At 40.8% G+C, this 16,869-nt stretch overlaps 1 protein-coding gene across 4 annotated transcripts in view; it reads right to left on the bottom strand.

Annotated features, from left to right (window-relative positions):
- cacna2d2a (calcium channel, voltage-dependent, alpha 2/delta subunit 2a) overlaps nucleotides 1–16,869 on the bottom strand; it is an 810,266-nt gene that overhangs the window by 82,491 nt on the left and 710,906 nt on the right. For all 4 annotated transcript variants that reach the window (XM_043708454.1, XM_043708453.1, XM_043708452.1 and 1 more), the window contains 4 exons: nucleotides 13,754–13,803; nucleotides 9,561–9,650; nucleotides 5,888–5,953; nucleotides 5,043–5,117 (listed from right to left, as the gene is read on the bottom strand). In XM_043708454.1, the coding sequence (XP_043564389.1) occupies nucleotides 5,043–5,117; nucleotides 5,888–5,953; nucleotides 9,561–9,650; nucleotides 13,754–13,803 (281 nt within the window). The remainder of the gene's footprint in view (nucleotides 1–5,042; nucleotides 5,118–5,887; nucleotides 5,954–9,560; nucleotides 9,651–13,753; nucleotides 13,804–16,869) is intronic.

Here is a 16,869-nt window from a genome sequence, read left to right on the forward strand (position 1 = left end):
TCCAGCTTCCACCCAAAACATATTCAAACAGCCATCCCCTATGGACAGATGAGGAGGAACGTGACAGGCACCTGGAAGTACTCAAGGATGCCCTCATAAGAACGGGGTACGATGCTCAACTCATCGACCGCCAGTTCCGATGTGCCACAGCAAGGAACCGTAATAACCTCCTCAGGAGACAGACACGTGCTGCAACCGACAGGGTACCCTTCATTGTCCAGTACTTCCCAGGAGCCGAAAAACTATGCCATGTTCTTTGTGACCTGCAAAACATTATCAATGAGGATGAGCACCTCACCAAGACGTTCCCCACACCTCCGCTGCTTGCCTTTAATCGACTGCCAAACCTCAAACGGATCATTGTTCGTAGCAAACTGCTCGGCTTTCAGAACAACTCCATACAACCCTGTCACGGTAGACGCTGCAAGCTGTGTCAGAGTGTGGACATGGATACCACCATTACGTGTGGGGACACCTCCCACCATGTACATGGCAGGTACTCGTGCGACTCAGCCAACATTGTCTATCTATATACTGCAGGCAAGGATGCCCTGAGGCATGGTACCTTGGTAAACCGAGCAGAGGCTACAGCAACGGATGAACAGGCACTGCACAACAATCAACAGACAGGAGGGCTCCCTCCCAGTTGGAAAACACTTCAGCGGTCCAGGATCTTCGACCTCGGACCTTTGGGTGACCATTCTTAAAGGCGGACTTCGAAACAGGCAGCAGCAAAAAGTGGCCGAGCAGAAGCTGATAGCTAAGTTCAGTACCCATAGGAAGGGCCTCAACCGGGACCTTGGGTTCATGTCACACTACAGGTGACCACACTATACACACACACAGACACTCCCACACACACACACACATACATTTGTGGGGTCAATTTGTACTTGCAGAGTTACATTGTACTTTGCTCAAAAACCGCATGAATCCATATAAAACTCTGTTAGCTCATTTTTTAGATTAGAATCAGTCTAAACATAATGGCACAGACAACAGAACACAGGGGGCTAACACTTTCAACATATTATCTGGGCTGACACCAATTGTTACAGTTAACCCGAGAATGTAAATTAAAAAAAAAAGTTTTGTGATTTACATATGAAAGAAGTGAAACTATCATGGCCATTCTAACAGATGAGAAACTTAACAAACAATCAAGGTATTTTTCAATATATAATTTCAGTTACATCACACTATATACTTGCTATAAACTCTGTGTCTTACAATTGTGTCCTCCACAACCACCTGATAAAGGAGCAGTCTCCAAAAGCTAGTGCTTCCAATTAAACCTGTTGGACTATAACCTGGTGTTGTGTGATTTTTAACTTGGAACAATGGAAGCAGCTTGAATGGGAGTGGCCAGTTCTCACTGACCAAGCTCAGTTTTCTTTCAGTTTTAGTAGTCAGAAGCTGTTAGAGCTTCAGTGAACGATTCCTAGCTGCTACTTTCTCTGAAATCTCTTGATGCTGTTTCCTTCTGGATTGGAGAATTGAATGTAAGAATCTGTGTCTGAATTGACCTTTTTGCAAAAAGGATGTGTTTATGGAATGTTATTACATTGGAACAGTTAATTAGCAACAGACATTGTATCTTTTATTTGGTTAAGTTTTCCAATAGTTAAGTTATTCTAAATTCCTCTTACTTTTGTTTGTGTTTTAACTATAGTGTTTAAATAATTTGTTTTGCTTAACATTGAGAAGTTTGACCAGTCACATCACATCTGGAACATACACTTCACATCTACCTCTAAAATAAGACAAAGTTAGAATCTAGGAAACATTCTTAAAATATTTTAAGGGGTTCTGCTCAGGTCAATAACATATTTCCCCATCAAGTAAATATCAGCCCTACAACACAAAATGATGAGACGGACTAAATTTATTGGTCAGTAATATTGGAAATTATGAATTTTTACAATAATTTATTCCTTGGCTAAGGAGCAACGATTACTGTAAAGCATACAGTTTAGGGTAGCTTCCCATACAGTTTAGGGTAGCTTCCCAAACAGTTTAGGGTAGCTTCTCACTGCATGCCTTCAACTATCGAAAGGTTCAGGGAGGTCACATCTTTCCCGTTAAAGGACATTTTGAATTAACACTTAACTGCAAAGATAAAGTCATTAAGGAGCCTATTTATGTATGGCAGAATCAGAACAAATCCTTGTTGTGTTAGCAAGTATATGTCTATGTCTTCTACAGTAGTGACCAGATGTTCCAACCCAGACTGAAAATATTCTAAATTAAGATGATGCGACATTCAACTCTGTGACGAAGTGCCGTGGCCATACAATTACATTTCGCTTTGTGAGGCTTTACCTCAGCCTTTTCAGGTAGGGAGGCTTTTCTCTAAAGAAGACTGGACATCATTTTGTGAAGATTTCCCACAGCTTTTTCAGCCCATTAAAATTCCATACTAAGAAGACAATAAATGTTTTGTGAGAAATTTTCTCAGCTTTTTCAAAAATTTCGTTAGTGTTGCGAATCCTTTCCAATCGGATTAGCAAAGGACAAATTTCTTTCATATTCAAGATTTCTAACCAGAAGATGCACTCAGGATGAAGCTGAATACATGCTATTATCAAGCCTAGTTTGACCTTCTACAGAAGTAGATCTGTGGTACTGGATTCCTCAGTTACTGATACAATATATCAAGACTTCTCTTTTACTCTTCCAGATCAGAATTCTTCCACCTAGTCTGGAGTTTAAGCCAACCTGTGTGATGGCAATGCAAATGATGAAGCACTACATACTGAAGGCGTGATGGAATTTTAATACTTTCAGCTGCAGGGGTGATCACAGTAGCGTTTAGTTTGGTAGCACATAGGATATGCCTCATGCGTTTGTCCTAGAATACAGAGGACAGGAACCTCTGCACATGCAGATAAATGTTTTAGCAGGATTGATGCATGAGAATGATGTCCTACTTCTAAATGAGAGCCCAGAGTGTTTTTTTTTGTTTTATCTAGTGATTCAAAGGTGCTGTTGGATGTGACAGTTGGAAATCCTGAACTTCCGTTATTCTCTTTTCGTCCTGAATGTTACAAGGAGGCTCCAGCTGCAGTCTTAGCAGTCCTGTCTCTAACTCTTTCTAGTAAAGCAGCAATCTCTGAGGAGGTTTTCATTGATTCTTTGCAGTCCTTGTGAGAGTCTTTGGAAGGAATTCATCTCTGATTTGCAATCTTCCCAATGATTCACTCATACCTTACAATCGAAAATATGGTGCAGGAATCTCAAGACATCATTGTCTTGCTTCCTCCAGATGAAATTAAATGGTTATCTTCCTCAGCTCTTCTTTGTCAGTATAGTTTCACTATTCAACAAGCCTTTCATTGTCAGATCTTCTCTTTACTAGAAGGTACCATGAAAGAGATACAAGTAATCAGCGCCCGCTCAAGAAGTCTTAAAGAACATTTGCCTCTTTTTCTGACGCAGTCACTTACTAGTCTTTTTCGTGTAATGAGCTTTAGTATATTGTTCGAAATCTTGTTCTTTTAGTTTCAGCTGCTGTAAGCACAGTTCCTGAGCAGCTTTCCAGCCATTGTCTTCTTATGCCATTTTACTGACTAGTTCAGAAGGGATTCTGAGATTCCTGGATCACTTTACTCTTTGTTATATATTCATACACAGAATGTGGGCATTGTTGCTTGGGCCACCACTCACTGCTCACCATAAATGCCCTTGAGAAGGTGATAATAAGCTGCCTATTTGTGAAAAATGGACTTGCTAGGAGATGGGTGATGTTAAAAATCCATTCAACTGAGTCTTAAGGAGAATATCCTTAGTTAAACATTTTAGCTAATAATTTTATGAAAGTTCTTTTAGTCAGAAACTTGAAAGATACCTGGGTAGGGGAGCAGTGATACGGATTGGTGAATATGTAAATGTGTATTGAGTGAAGCTGGAGGTCACTGTGAGGTCAGTGGTCATGCACTAGTGTTTTATGTTGGACCCCACACAGCGCAGAGCATGTTGCTCTGTAGCATTACCATCGAGGACAGCATTATAACAAACATTGTTCAATAGTCTCTGAGAAGTTTGCCCTGATTTGTCTTAAGGTCTGAATCCACACAACAACACAATCAAACAACAGCCTTATGTTGTGGAGATATTTCTAGTGCTTCTGAGGCTGTGCAGAATAATAATGGCTGATGGGACTGTGTGGGAATTAGTACTTCGTATGGGCCTGATACTGTGCATTTACCATATCCTTCTCTTTTTATATATTAGTTTGCAAATAAATTACATTTGAGCAAGTAATTTTAATCAAAATAATGAAACTAAGTCCTGGGGTATTCTTTCATTTCAAAATTGATGGGAATCTTTGGTGAGCTTTCCCTCATGAGTTATATGAGGTGTTAGAATCATAGAATCCCTACAGCATGGAAACAGGCCCTTCGGCTCAACAAGTCCACACTGACCCTGTGAAGAGTAACCCACTCAGACCCATTTCCCCTATATTTACCCTGACTAACGCATTTAACCTACACATGCTCGAACACTATGGACAATTTAGCATGGCCAATTCACCTAACCTGCCCATCTGTGGACTGTGGGAGGAAACCGGAGCACCCGGAGGAAACCTACACAGACACAGGGAGAACGTGCAAATTCCACACAGACCTAGCCAGTATGGGGATTGAACCCACAACCTTGACGTTATTAGCACCCAGTGTTGATCATGAAATAAGCAGCACACTTAATACAAGTCTGACTTAAATAAGCTCACAAGTTACATCACTGGGAAACACAGTTTGCTGTGGTAAGTGTTGAAAATCCTTGTTATGTGGTAGAAACAAGCCAAAATGTGATGGGCAGTCATTATTATCCAACCTTAAAGCACCGAGTGTGCCTGAACAGGGGATCACTTACAATTACTCAACCACCTCTAAACAGACAGTTAGTGTCTATGAATGTTTAATATCCCACCTCTATCATGCAGTAACTTCCCTCTATTTTTCTGTCTGAGATCAAGTCAAACAAGTGATTGTAGCAGCCTCTCCAGTGTCATGGACATGTAGTTTGCAACTTGTACTTACATTGTAGCGGGGGGTGAGTTTCTTGATGTCATCGAGAGCAACATCAATCCCCATAACTCCGAGCATGAGCTGGTTCTGTAAAAGGAAATGGTCTATATAGAATATGGAAGTGACCAAAGTCGTGGACACAGAGGATATGCAACAGGATCACCTCATCAGCCATGCGTTTCACACCCTGCTGGAAACTCCTCTCTAAAGCAAGCCAGTCATAACAGTGTATGGGAAGCATTTGTCTATGCTCAACATGGACACTGTCCTTTACGCACACAGGGACATGCCACTTGTAATCTATTCAGAGAGCTGGCAAGAACCATTAACCTCCAAGTAGGTACAATGTTTTTGGTGACGTACTGAGCTCCTTACTTATCTACTCATACTACTATATCCTTTAGCATATTGACTTGCAGTCGTATCTGGAAAAATCCCAACAGTTAATGACAGATCTACTCTTTCAGGAACATTGGTGAAATAAGTCAGTATCTCCAGAAACTGAGCAAAACCATATCGAGGGTTAGAGAGGCCAGCAAATCAGTAAAGAGGTTTTGGTAAAATCTAAACTGCACTGCTTGCCAGCACTGCAAAGGGGTCTCTCCATTCTTTATGATACTGACTTATCTGTAGTGTTACTTGGAGCCAAATGAGAGGCTGGATGAACAATTAACAACAGCTTTCTTGAACATTGAAAAAGGTCTTGTCATATGATAGACAACAGCATGTGGTAATGTGTTATATGATGAGTAGGAAATGACCAGGAAATGGGAATAATTTTGTCATATCCGCCTATTCACTCAGTTCATATAGGGTCATTAAACTGAAAGATTGGCATTCATATTCAAACCACATACCTGCTGGCCATTCTCCACAGTGACATTGAAAACTGGCATTGTTCCTGTAATCACCAGCTCAAGGCTCTAGGAAAAGCAAATCAGACTCATCATGTTACATTTCAGTTTTTTGAGCAAGCACTATGATATTCCTTATTCTCTCTAACAGTCCACATTAAATGGTGATCCTTTTTGAGAGTCATGTCTTGAAATCACTTCTCTTGTACTCTTATTACTTACTTCTTGACTGTAATCATAGAGGACTTTGATCTCAGACCCTGCACCAAACATGCTTGCACACCCTTCCTGCCTCTTTACGTCAGAGTTTTATTACCTTTGTAGATAATACTGTACGGTGGCAGATATTCAGGGACTGCACTCTAGTTAGCAGAGAGGAGTGAGATATATCAGCCAGCACTTCCAAAGCTTGCTAATCAAAAAGTGTACTGCAAAAGCTGTAAACCTTAAATAAAAACTGAAAATGCTGGAAACACTCAACAGGTTAAGCAGCATCTGTGTTGAGAAAAATAGAGCTAACTTCTCAGGACTTTCATCAGAATGGGGAAAAGTTACAGATAAACAGATTTTGACCAAAGGGTGAGTGGGATAAAGACAAAAGGAAGGCCTGTCATAGGGTGGAAGGCAGGAGAGATCGAATAATGGAAAGGAGAAGCAAATTAAGAGAAAGAGAGAAAGGTGGAAGAATGTTAAGAAAAAGAATCAAAATGAAATTGTTGAACACATAAGTCAGATTGGGATGTCTGGTCAGCACGGATGAGTTGGGTGCGTTTCTGTGATGTGTGGCTCCATACCCATTGGACTATGTCAGATTGGTTGGTGGGGATGAGTTGGACTGAAGGGTCTGTTTCTGTGCTGTATGACTCTCTGACCATGTTGTGTCCAGAAGGCTTAATTGAAAGAGTGTTTCTGATTGTCAGGTTTACAGTGATCATCACTGAAATAGTGCAGCACGTCAATGACAGAGATGTCAGCAACATGGAGAATTAAAATGAAAGGGTACCAGAGCTTAGGCTTTTGCTTGCAGATTGCACAAAGATGTTCTGCAAAGCAGTCACCTAGTAAGTATTTGATCTTTCCATTATAGAGGAGAGCATATTGTGAACAGTGATTACATAATATAGATTGAAAACAAGTACAAGTAATTGCTGATTCAGCAGAAATGAGCATTTGTCAGCATGGAAGATTAGGTGAGAGAAGGTAAAAGGGCACTTGCAACATCTTATGCACTTGCTTGAAATTTTCTTTTGTCAAGGGGATAGATGTTGGGGGTAATTGAGGTGTGGACCAGACCAACATTGAAGGAATGGACTCTTTGGAATTCTAAAAGAAGGGAGGGGAAGGTGTGTCTGTGTTCACATGTGCTGGAAGGGTGGCAGACAACCAGGTTGAGGACTGGCAACCAGGATTCAGGGTTATCTTCGATTGAGAATGTTCCTCAAAATGGGGATGACACTTGCTCGTGGCAACAACCTGTCCATCAATATTTCAACATATAGAGGCTGTTGGGCTGCAGCAATCACATGATTCTGGCTGAACAGTAAACTCTTTTCTTTTATCACTTCCAAAGGTGTATCAGAAGGAATTATACATTGTTATGTGAACAAATTGGCTGCTTTATGATACACCTTCTGTGGTCATCAAATCTTGGCATGAGAATTGAAACTGAAACTTCTGGCACAGAAGCTAGCACAACTCTTGCCTGTGGAGTACGAGGGACTGCAGCTTACAAGGGTTTAGTGAGCTTACAAGGAACATTAGTTGACAGCTTATCCCCAGCAATGGAGACAGAGAAAATTAGGAAGGGAGGAATCCTCTATATTGGGGAGGCCAAAATCAAATTGGAAGATTGCTTTGCAGAGCAGTTCCATTCAGTTTGCATGAATGATCACCGGCTTCATTTCTCCATTGAGGCTGATTGTTTCCAGTCTTTCTGTGTTTTTGTGTCCATCAACAGATTACTATTCCACACATGATTCACAAAAGGTTAATAGGATATTCAACCAAGGAGGCTATCACAGCTGAGCCCAAAGTCCAGATAGATTGAATCTTCAGCAAGGTATCACAAGCAGGAGGACCAGCCAATTTTCCATTTGTCTGCCCAGGACACCTCAGCTAAAGTCAGCTAACTCAGCACTAACATAGAGACAATGCAAAGACTTCTGATATCCAACCTGTCCTAGCTGACCAAGTTTCCCAAACTAAACTAGTCCCATTTGCCTGCATTTGACCCATATTCCTCTAAACCTTTCCTATCCATTTACCTATCCAAATATTTTTTAAATGTTGTAACCGTACCTGCATCTACCATTTCCTCTGGCAATTCATTCAACATACAAACCACCGTGTGTGAAAAACTTGCCTCTCAAGTCTGTTTTAAATCTTTCTACTCTTACCTTAAAAACATGTTCGTTGGTTTTGAACTCCCCCAACATAGGGAAAAGACCTTTGCTATTCGCCTTATTTATGTCCCTCATGATTTTATAAACCTCTACAAGATCACCCCTCAACCTCCTACTCTCCAATTTAAAAAATCCCAGCCTATTCAGTCTCTCCTTATAACTGAAATTCTCCAGTGCCGGCAACATTGTGGTAAATCTTTTCCATTTTAATTCTGTGTTGCTTGTGTTAAATGTCCTTTCATAGTATTTGGGCATCACTGGAAATGTCCCTTGACAACAGTTATAAGGAAACCACATTGCTATAGATCTGGAAGGATCTATAGCAAAGGACAAACCAAGTAAGGTGAACAGATTTCCTTCCCTTACTGGACCAGATAGGCTTTTACATCAATTGCCGATTGCTGTCATGCTCGCCATTACTGACTATATTCCAGATGAACTGCCACAGTGGAATATGAACCTGTATGCCACAGCATTAGCCTGGGCTTCTGGATTACTAGTCCACTGACATCACCACTGTACCACTGTCACATTCTATTAGCTGTTCCATTGGTTGGAACTGGCAGTCAACTGATGAAAACAAATCAATCTTTGTCATAGAAATTAAATACCTTTGTAAACAATTTAAATAAGGAATCATTTTGAACTTCATGTACACTCCAGCAGCTCAGCCCCATCTGTCACCACATTCCCCAAGTAAATACAGAAATCTATGAGACCTATGATACATATACTCTGACACCATGCTATCAGTTTGCCTACAATTTGCTGTGCCAGTTTTTGTGACATATAAAATCTGCCTTCTGCAAATCTTCAACATTTGGTACTGTGCTAGTCTCACTGCATTGTCTCTGCTGTCACGTTAGGTATAGTATTGGAACAGTTTCTTTGCTATTCAATTATCTCAGGGTTGTTTTTGTGCCTGTAATTAATTAATCCTTTGGACATGAAGAAAGTTTTGCTCCTCACTGACTGGGAATACCTGACATTGCATTTCATTTCAGTAGACTTGTGTCATTTTGACTTAGTTTGCTAGATTCCTATTCCTGATACTGAATACTGTGATTACAAGACCTAGTCCTAAGCTTGGACACATACTCTGCACTTGGTACTGAGGAAGTGATACGCTTCAATGGAAGAGAAAGTGAACTGGGGTGTTAAATGGTGAACAATTCTTCTAGCATTCACGACAAATTTTAACCATGCAACATTCCAAAAGAAAGGAAGATTCCATGTAGACATTTGATCTACATTCCATTCCAAAGTAATCTTACCAAAGCATCCTGATAAACGTTAGTCCATTGAACCTTTTTGGCTTTCTTTCCTGCCATCACCATAGGACGACCAAGAACATCTAAATACTCCTGTAACATGAAAACATGGGCTGCATTAAAATGGCCATCTGGTTCATCTCTGATACAGTCTAAATCATTTCCGATCTTTTCGCAGTATCTTCAAATCGAATAAATCATGCAAATACTTCGATTCCATTCAACAGTGAATGGATAGAATACTGTTCAAAGAAAATTAAACAAAAATATCCTTTGTGTGTTCAACGTGACCTCAGAGACAAAGTAGTGACTGTTTCTATAAACTCTCCTCACTGCACCCCATATTCCATCTCCGGAAGAGTTCCTGGGATATTAACCTCTGGGACATGTCTGTTGATGTGAGGGCTAGAGTGATTGATGATTCATAATGTGTGCAGAATTTCCACACTGGAAAGCCATAGAAGTTGTTTGGGAGGAATTTTCTGAAGAAATTAATTCTCAGTGCATTCTTATTTTATGGTTTGTCCTGAACGCATGAAACAATAGTTTACTTTATGAAAGCACATTGTCCTCTTGGAAGCCAAATGGAAACCCTAAACACAAGCAGCTTTATTGCCAGCCTGTCACTCCCAAAATTGGAATCAAGTCATACACAACAGGTCCAATGTTACCCTTTCTTGGAGAAGGCAAGAAAGGGGACAAGAGGATAAATAATTAGCTGGGTTGGCTCTTCTCATCGTTACTTAAGAGTGTCAACTTGTCACCACCCCAACAGCCTACCCCCTTCACCAGGCAGGAAAAGTGGCTGGATTCCTGATTGGGAAACGAGGGTGACCTTTCTGCCAGGTTACGGGTGGAGAAACTCCATTTGCCTCGATTAAAGCTATCCTCCTGCTCTTACCTCAGGCTCCTTGGTCCTCCTGTCCCTGCAAACCCCACATCACGAGAAGCAAAAGATAAAGCCTCATCTTTAAGACGAGGCTCCTATCATTGATCTCTAGGGTCCAAAGGTTTGTGGGGCAGGTCTCCATTACTGAAGCTTGCAATTGGCAGAGAACCTCATTGATCAGCTCTTAACAAGCTGACTGGAGCTTATTTCAGTGAGCTTTCATAGTGTTGCGAGTTTGTTGCCACTGAACACAGCTGCCCCACAAATTAGACCACAAATTATAAAATTAATGCCACGGTTTCTAAAATCTGTTTCCAAAGCTACTGAAAGCCATGTACAGTGAGAAGGGGGCAATTGATAGTGATATTTTCAGGATAACAATCTCTCACAAATCCTCAATGTCTCTAGCTGACAGCTACACAGACATGCTCACACGCTGTAGTATAAAAATGGTGTGTGGGATGGTGACACTGACAACAGCTGTCACATGCTATTGAGGCTCTCAGAAGAGACCAATGGAACAAAAGTATTGCAGAACTGTAATACAAGGACCAATATTCTGTACAACACAATATATATAAAAATGTTTATAAGAATTCCAGACTATCAGGGCACATTAGATAAGGGGGCACGGTGGCTCAGTGGTTAGCACTGCTGCCTCACAGCACCAGGGTCCCAGGTTCGATTCCAGCCTCGGGTGACTGTGTGTGGAGTTTGCACACTCTCCCCGTGTCTGCATGGGTTTCCTCCCACAGTCCAAAAGATGTGCAGGTCAGGTGAGTTGGCCATGCTAAATTGCCCATAGTGTTAGGTGCATTAGTCAGAAGGAAATGGGTCTGGGTGAGTTACTCTTCGGAGGGTCAGTGTGGACTAGTTGGGCCGAGGGGCTTGTTTCCACACTGTATGGAACCTAATCTAATCTAAAAAGGCAGAAATAAAGCTGCAGCAGAATTGGAGCAGGAGCAGTTTAGTCTAACCCCAAAGTTCATGGCATTCTGAATTCATGTGGACAGAACAACATGAAGTATATCCATGCTGATAGTTGAATGCATGAAGGCATCTCAACCTACATGGCACATTTAAGCATTCACATCCTCACAAGTGCAACATGTGCATATGTAGATAGCTAGACATATAGATCTCTTCACACATCCTCACACACCGACATGTACACATTTAAATTCCAAACAGACATACACACAAATACACAGACACCTAGACACATATATCCACATCCACACAGATGAATAATCTCAAAGAACAAAGAGCAAAGAAAATTTACAGCCCAGGAACAGGCCCTTCAGCCCTCCAAGCCTGAGCTGATCCAAATGTACTGTCTAAACCTGTCGGTTAATTCCTAAGCATCTGTATCCCTCTGCTCCCCACCTACTCATGCATTTATTCAGATGCATCGTAAATGAATCTACCATACCTCTAACACCTTTGCTGGCAATGCGTTGCAAACGCCCACCACCCTCTGTGTGAAGTTCTTGCCGCATATATTCCCCTTAAACTTTCCATCTCTCACCTTGAAACCGTGACTTCTCGTTATTGAATCCTTCACCCTGGGAAAAAGCTTGTCTCTATCCACCTTGTCTATAACCCTTCATGATTTTGTAAACCTCAATCACGTCCCCCCTCAATCTCCTTTTTTCTAATGAAAATAAACCTAACCTATTCAACCTTTCTTCATAGCGCGCACCTTCCATACTAGGTAACATCCTTGTTAACCTTCTCTGCACCCTCTCCAAAGCGTCCATATCCTTTTGGTAATGTGGCATCCAGAACTGTACACAGTAGTCGGAATGCGACTGAACCAATGTCTTGTACAATGTTAACATGACTTGCCAGCTGTTATACTCAATACCCCATCCAATGAAGGCAAACATACCATATGCCTTCTTGACCACTCTATCCACTTGTGCAGCAACTTTCAGATACAATGGACCTGCACTCCCAGATCTTTCTGCCCATCAACTTTTCCCAAGGCTCTTCCGTTCTATGTATAATTCGCTCTAGAATTAGTCTTGCTTAAATGCATCACCTCACATTTGTCTGGATTGAAAATCATCTGCCACTTTTCCGCCCAACTCTCCAGTCTATCTATATCTGCCTGTATTCTCAGACAGTCCCTTATGCTTTTTGCAACTCCACCAATGCTATCTCATGCAAACTATTTTGCCCTTGAAGATGCTGCACAAATTAAAATGTACAGGCTTGCATTTTCCTGAATTGAATAAATTGAGAGTCAATCTAATTGATGTGTTCAGAAAGATAAAATGATTCAATAAACTAAACACATTGAAATTATTTGCTCTGGTAAATCTAAAAAAAGGAAACATTTTTAAAATTAAAACTAATCTATTTGCTTGTGAAATCAGGAAAGATAGTAGAAATGTGGAACACTCTTCCACATGATTTCCAATCCTGGGGTCAACTGAAACTTACAATACTGAGACTGCTGGATTGTTTTGATAGGTAGATGATATCAAGTAATGCAAAACCGAGGAATGAAAATGGATTTGAGACACAGATTATCCATAACTAAACAAAGGAACAGAACAGGCTCAAGCAGCTGAACACACCTGCACCAATGAAGTACTATTGAAAAAAATTAGTGAACACTGGTAGATATTTCCACACCGGGAGTTGGCAAATATACTCAAGGGTAACCGTAATAGATCCAAGCACATACATGTATATTAGCCTAGACCTAATTACAGGGAATCAACAGAATCAATAAGAAGACTAAATGAATGAGAATGTTTGTGAAAATAACATAACAAATGAAGCAATATAGCCTCTGAAGGCTGCCTAATCAACCTTAAATTTGAAAAGCTTATGCCATATGACTCATTGTGAGATAAGGAGATGTAAATAATAAGATGTGATATACTGGAGAGAGTGAAAGATTCTGGGGGAGATGAAATGTAAACGGTTAATGTGAATGTGTAAATATGATAGCCAACATCATCATTAGGAAGTGATATAAAATCACCTTGTTATTAGATGGCTGCCTTTAGTAGACAAAATACCCTTCTTGTACTTAGATGGTTCAATCAATACCTGAATCTTTATCAGTCCCACTCCTAGTTCTTCTGAAGTAAAATAGCAGAGTCTGGAGTACAAAATGGCTATCATTGTCAGGAGAAAGCATAATAGGTAAACGATAAGTCACAGGTCATCAGAAGGGAAGAAATAACAGGCCCTGTGCAGAACAATGTTGATCCCTATGATATTTCTACAGTTTGCCCCACGATGTTCTGACGCCACTCTGTAACTCTCCAAATCAGCAGGAGTCACTCACCTGAGTATTGATCCGAATTGCTCCAATGGATGGGATTTCAAAATAATATCCTACAAAGAGAAAACGATATTAGTAATGAAATCCATGTGAATGATAAAATACACAGAAAAATCTCAGAGACATCAGCATCCTAATAAAACAGTTACTATTTTATCAAACCTGAAACACCATAAATCTAAAGTACTTATTAATTTAGTAAGATGTAATCAAAATCTGAATTTATATCTGATCACTGGAGAGGATCTAAGAAATGATTAGATTCTCCCACACAATGTGAGAATCGATACAAGGTTCTAAAGAAATTGTGATTTTAAATGTAAAAGAAATCTTGGAGCTTTATTCTTGCAGAATCTATTGTCCAAAATAAAAAGTATTTGAATGGCATGAACAAAGATACCTGAAACTGTTCTAATGCACTGTGCCTTTCATTGTTCTAATGCAAGGTGACCATCACTATTCTAATGCAACATGTGTTATGTATTAATGCAGCATGTTCTAATGCAACGTTCCTGTGACTTCAAATGTAGCATATCTGTCTTCATTCTAATGTAACGTTCATGTGATTGTTCTAATGCATGGTGGCTGTGACTGTTCTAATGCACCATGCCTATCACTATTCTAATGAGCCATGCCTATCACTATTCTAATGCGCCATGCCTATCACTATTCTAATGCGCCATGCCTATCACTATTCTAATGCACCACGCCTATCACTATTCTAATGCGCCATGCCTATCACTATTCTAATGCGCCACGCCTATCACTATTCTAATGCGCCATGCCTATCACTATTCTAATGCGCCATGCCTATCACTATTCTAATGCGCCACGCCTATCACTATTCTAATGCGCCACGCCTATCACTATTCTAATGCACCATGCCTATCACTATTCTAATGCGCCATGCCTATCACTATTCTAATGCACCATGCCTATCACTATTCTAATGCGCCATGCCTATCACTATTCTAATGCACCATGCCTATCACTATTCTAATGCGCCATGCCTATCACTATTCTAATGCACCATGCCTATCACTATTCTAATGCGCCATGCCTATCACTATTCTAATGCACCATGCCTATCACTATTCTAATGCGCCATGCCTATCACTATTCTAATGCACCATGCCTATCACTATTCTAATGCGCCATGCCTATCACTATTCTAATGCACCATGCCTATCACTATTCTAATGCGCCATGCCTATCACTATTCTAATGCACCATGCCTATCACTATTCTAATGCGCCATGCCTATCACTATTCTAATGCACCATGCCTATCACTATTCTAATGCGCCATGCCTATCACTATTCTAATGCACCATGCCTATCACTATTCTAATGCGCCATGCCTATCACTATTCTAATGCACCATGCCTATCACTATTCTAATGCGCCATGCCTATCACTATTCTAATGCACCATGCCTATCACTATTCTAATGCGCCATGCCTATCACTATTCTAATGCACCATGCCTATCACTATTCTAATGCGCCATGCCTATCACTATTCTAATGCACCATGCCTATCACTATTCTAATGCGCCATGCCTATCACTATTCTAATGCACCATGCCTATCACTATTCTAATGCGCCATGCCTATCACTATTCTAATGCACCATGCCTATCACTATTCTAATGCGCCATGCCTATCACTATTCTAATGCACCATGCCTATCACTATTCTAATGCGCCATGCCTATCACTATTCTAATGCACCATGCCTATCACTATTCTAATGCGCCATGCCTATCACTATTCTAATGCACCATGCCTATCACTATTCTAATGCGCCATGCCTATCACTATTCTAATGCACCATGCCTATCACTATTCTAATGCGCCATGCCTATCACTATTCTAATGCACCATGCCTATCACTATTCTAATGCGCCATGCCTATCACTATTCTAATGCACCATGCCTATCACTATTCTAATGCGCCATGCCTATCACTATTCTAATGCACCATGCCTATCACTATTCTAATGCGCCATGCCTATCACTATTCTAATGCACCATGCCTATCACTATTCTAATGCGCCATGCCTATCACTATTCTAATGCACCATGCCTATCACTATTCTAATGCGCCATGCCTATCACTATTCTAATGCACCATGCCTATCACTATTCTAATGCGCCATGCCTATCACTATTCTAATGCACCATGCCTATCACTATTCTAATGCGCCATGCCTATCACTATTCTAATGCACCATGCCTATCACTATTCTAATGCGCCATGCCTATCACTATTCTAATGCACCATGCCTATCACTATTCTAATGCGCCATGCCTATCACTATTCTAATGCACCATGCCTATCACTATTCTAATGCGCCATGCCTATCACTATTCTAATGCACCATGCCTATCACTATTCTAATGCGCCATGCCTATCACTATTCTAATGCACCATGCCTATCACTATTCTAATGCGCCATGCCTATCACTATTCTAATGCACCATGCCTATCACTATTCTAATGCGCCATGCCTATCACTATTCTAATGCACCATGCCTATCACTATTCTAATGCGCCATGCCTATCACTATTCTAATGCACCATGCCTATCACTATTCTAATGCGCCATGCCTATCACTATTCTAATGCACCATGCCTATCACTATTCTAATGCGCCATGCCTATCACTATTCTAATGCACCATGCCTATCACTATTCTAATGCGCCATGCCTATCACTATTCTAATGCACCATGCCTATCACTATTCTAATGCGCCATGCCTATCACTATTCTAATGCACCATGCCTATCACTATTCTAATGCGCCATGCCTATCACTATTCTAATGCACCATGCCTATCACTATTCTAATGCGCCATGCCTATCACTATTCTAATGCACCATGCCTATCACTATTCTAATGCGCCATGCCTATCACTATTCTAATGCACCATGCCTATCACTATTCTAATGCGCCATGCCTATCACTATTCTAATGCACCATGCCTATCACTATTCTAATGCGCCATGCCTATCACTATTCTAATGCACCATGCCTATCACTATTCTAATGCGCCATGCTGGGGCTTTGGAGAGAAGTGAGGGGGGAGGTGTGGGCGCAAGTGTTGCACCTCCTGCGG

Source organism: Chiloscyllium plagiosum, chromosome 18 (assembly GCF_004010195.1).
Source record: "Chiloscyllium plagiosum isolate BGI_BamShark_2017 chromosome 18, ASM401019v2, whole genome shotgun sequence".
Taxonomy (NCBI): Eukaryota; Metazoa; Chordata; class Chondrichthyes; order Orectolobiformes; family Hemiscylliidae; genus Chiloscyllium; species Chiloscyllium plagiosum.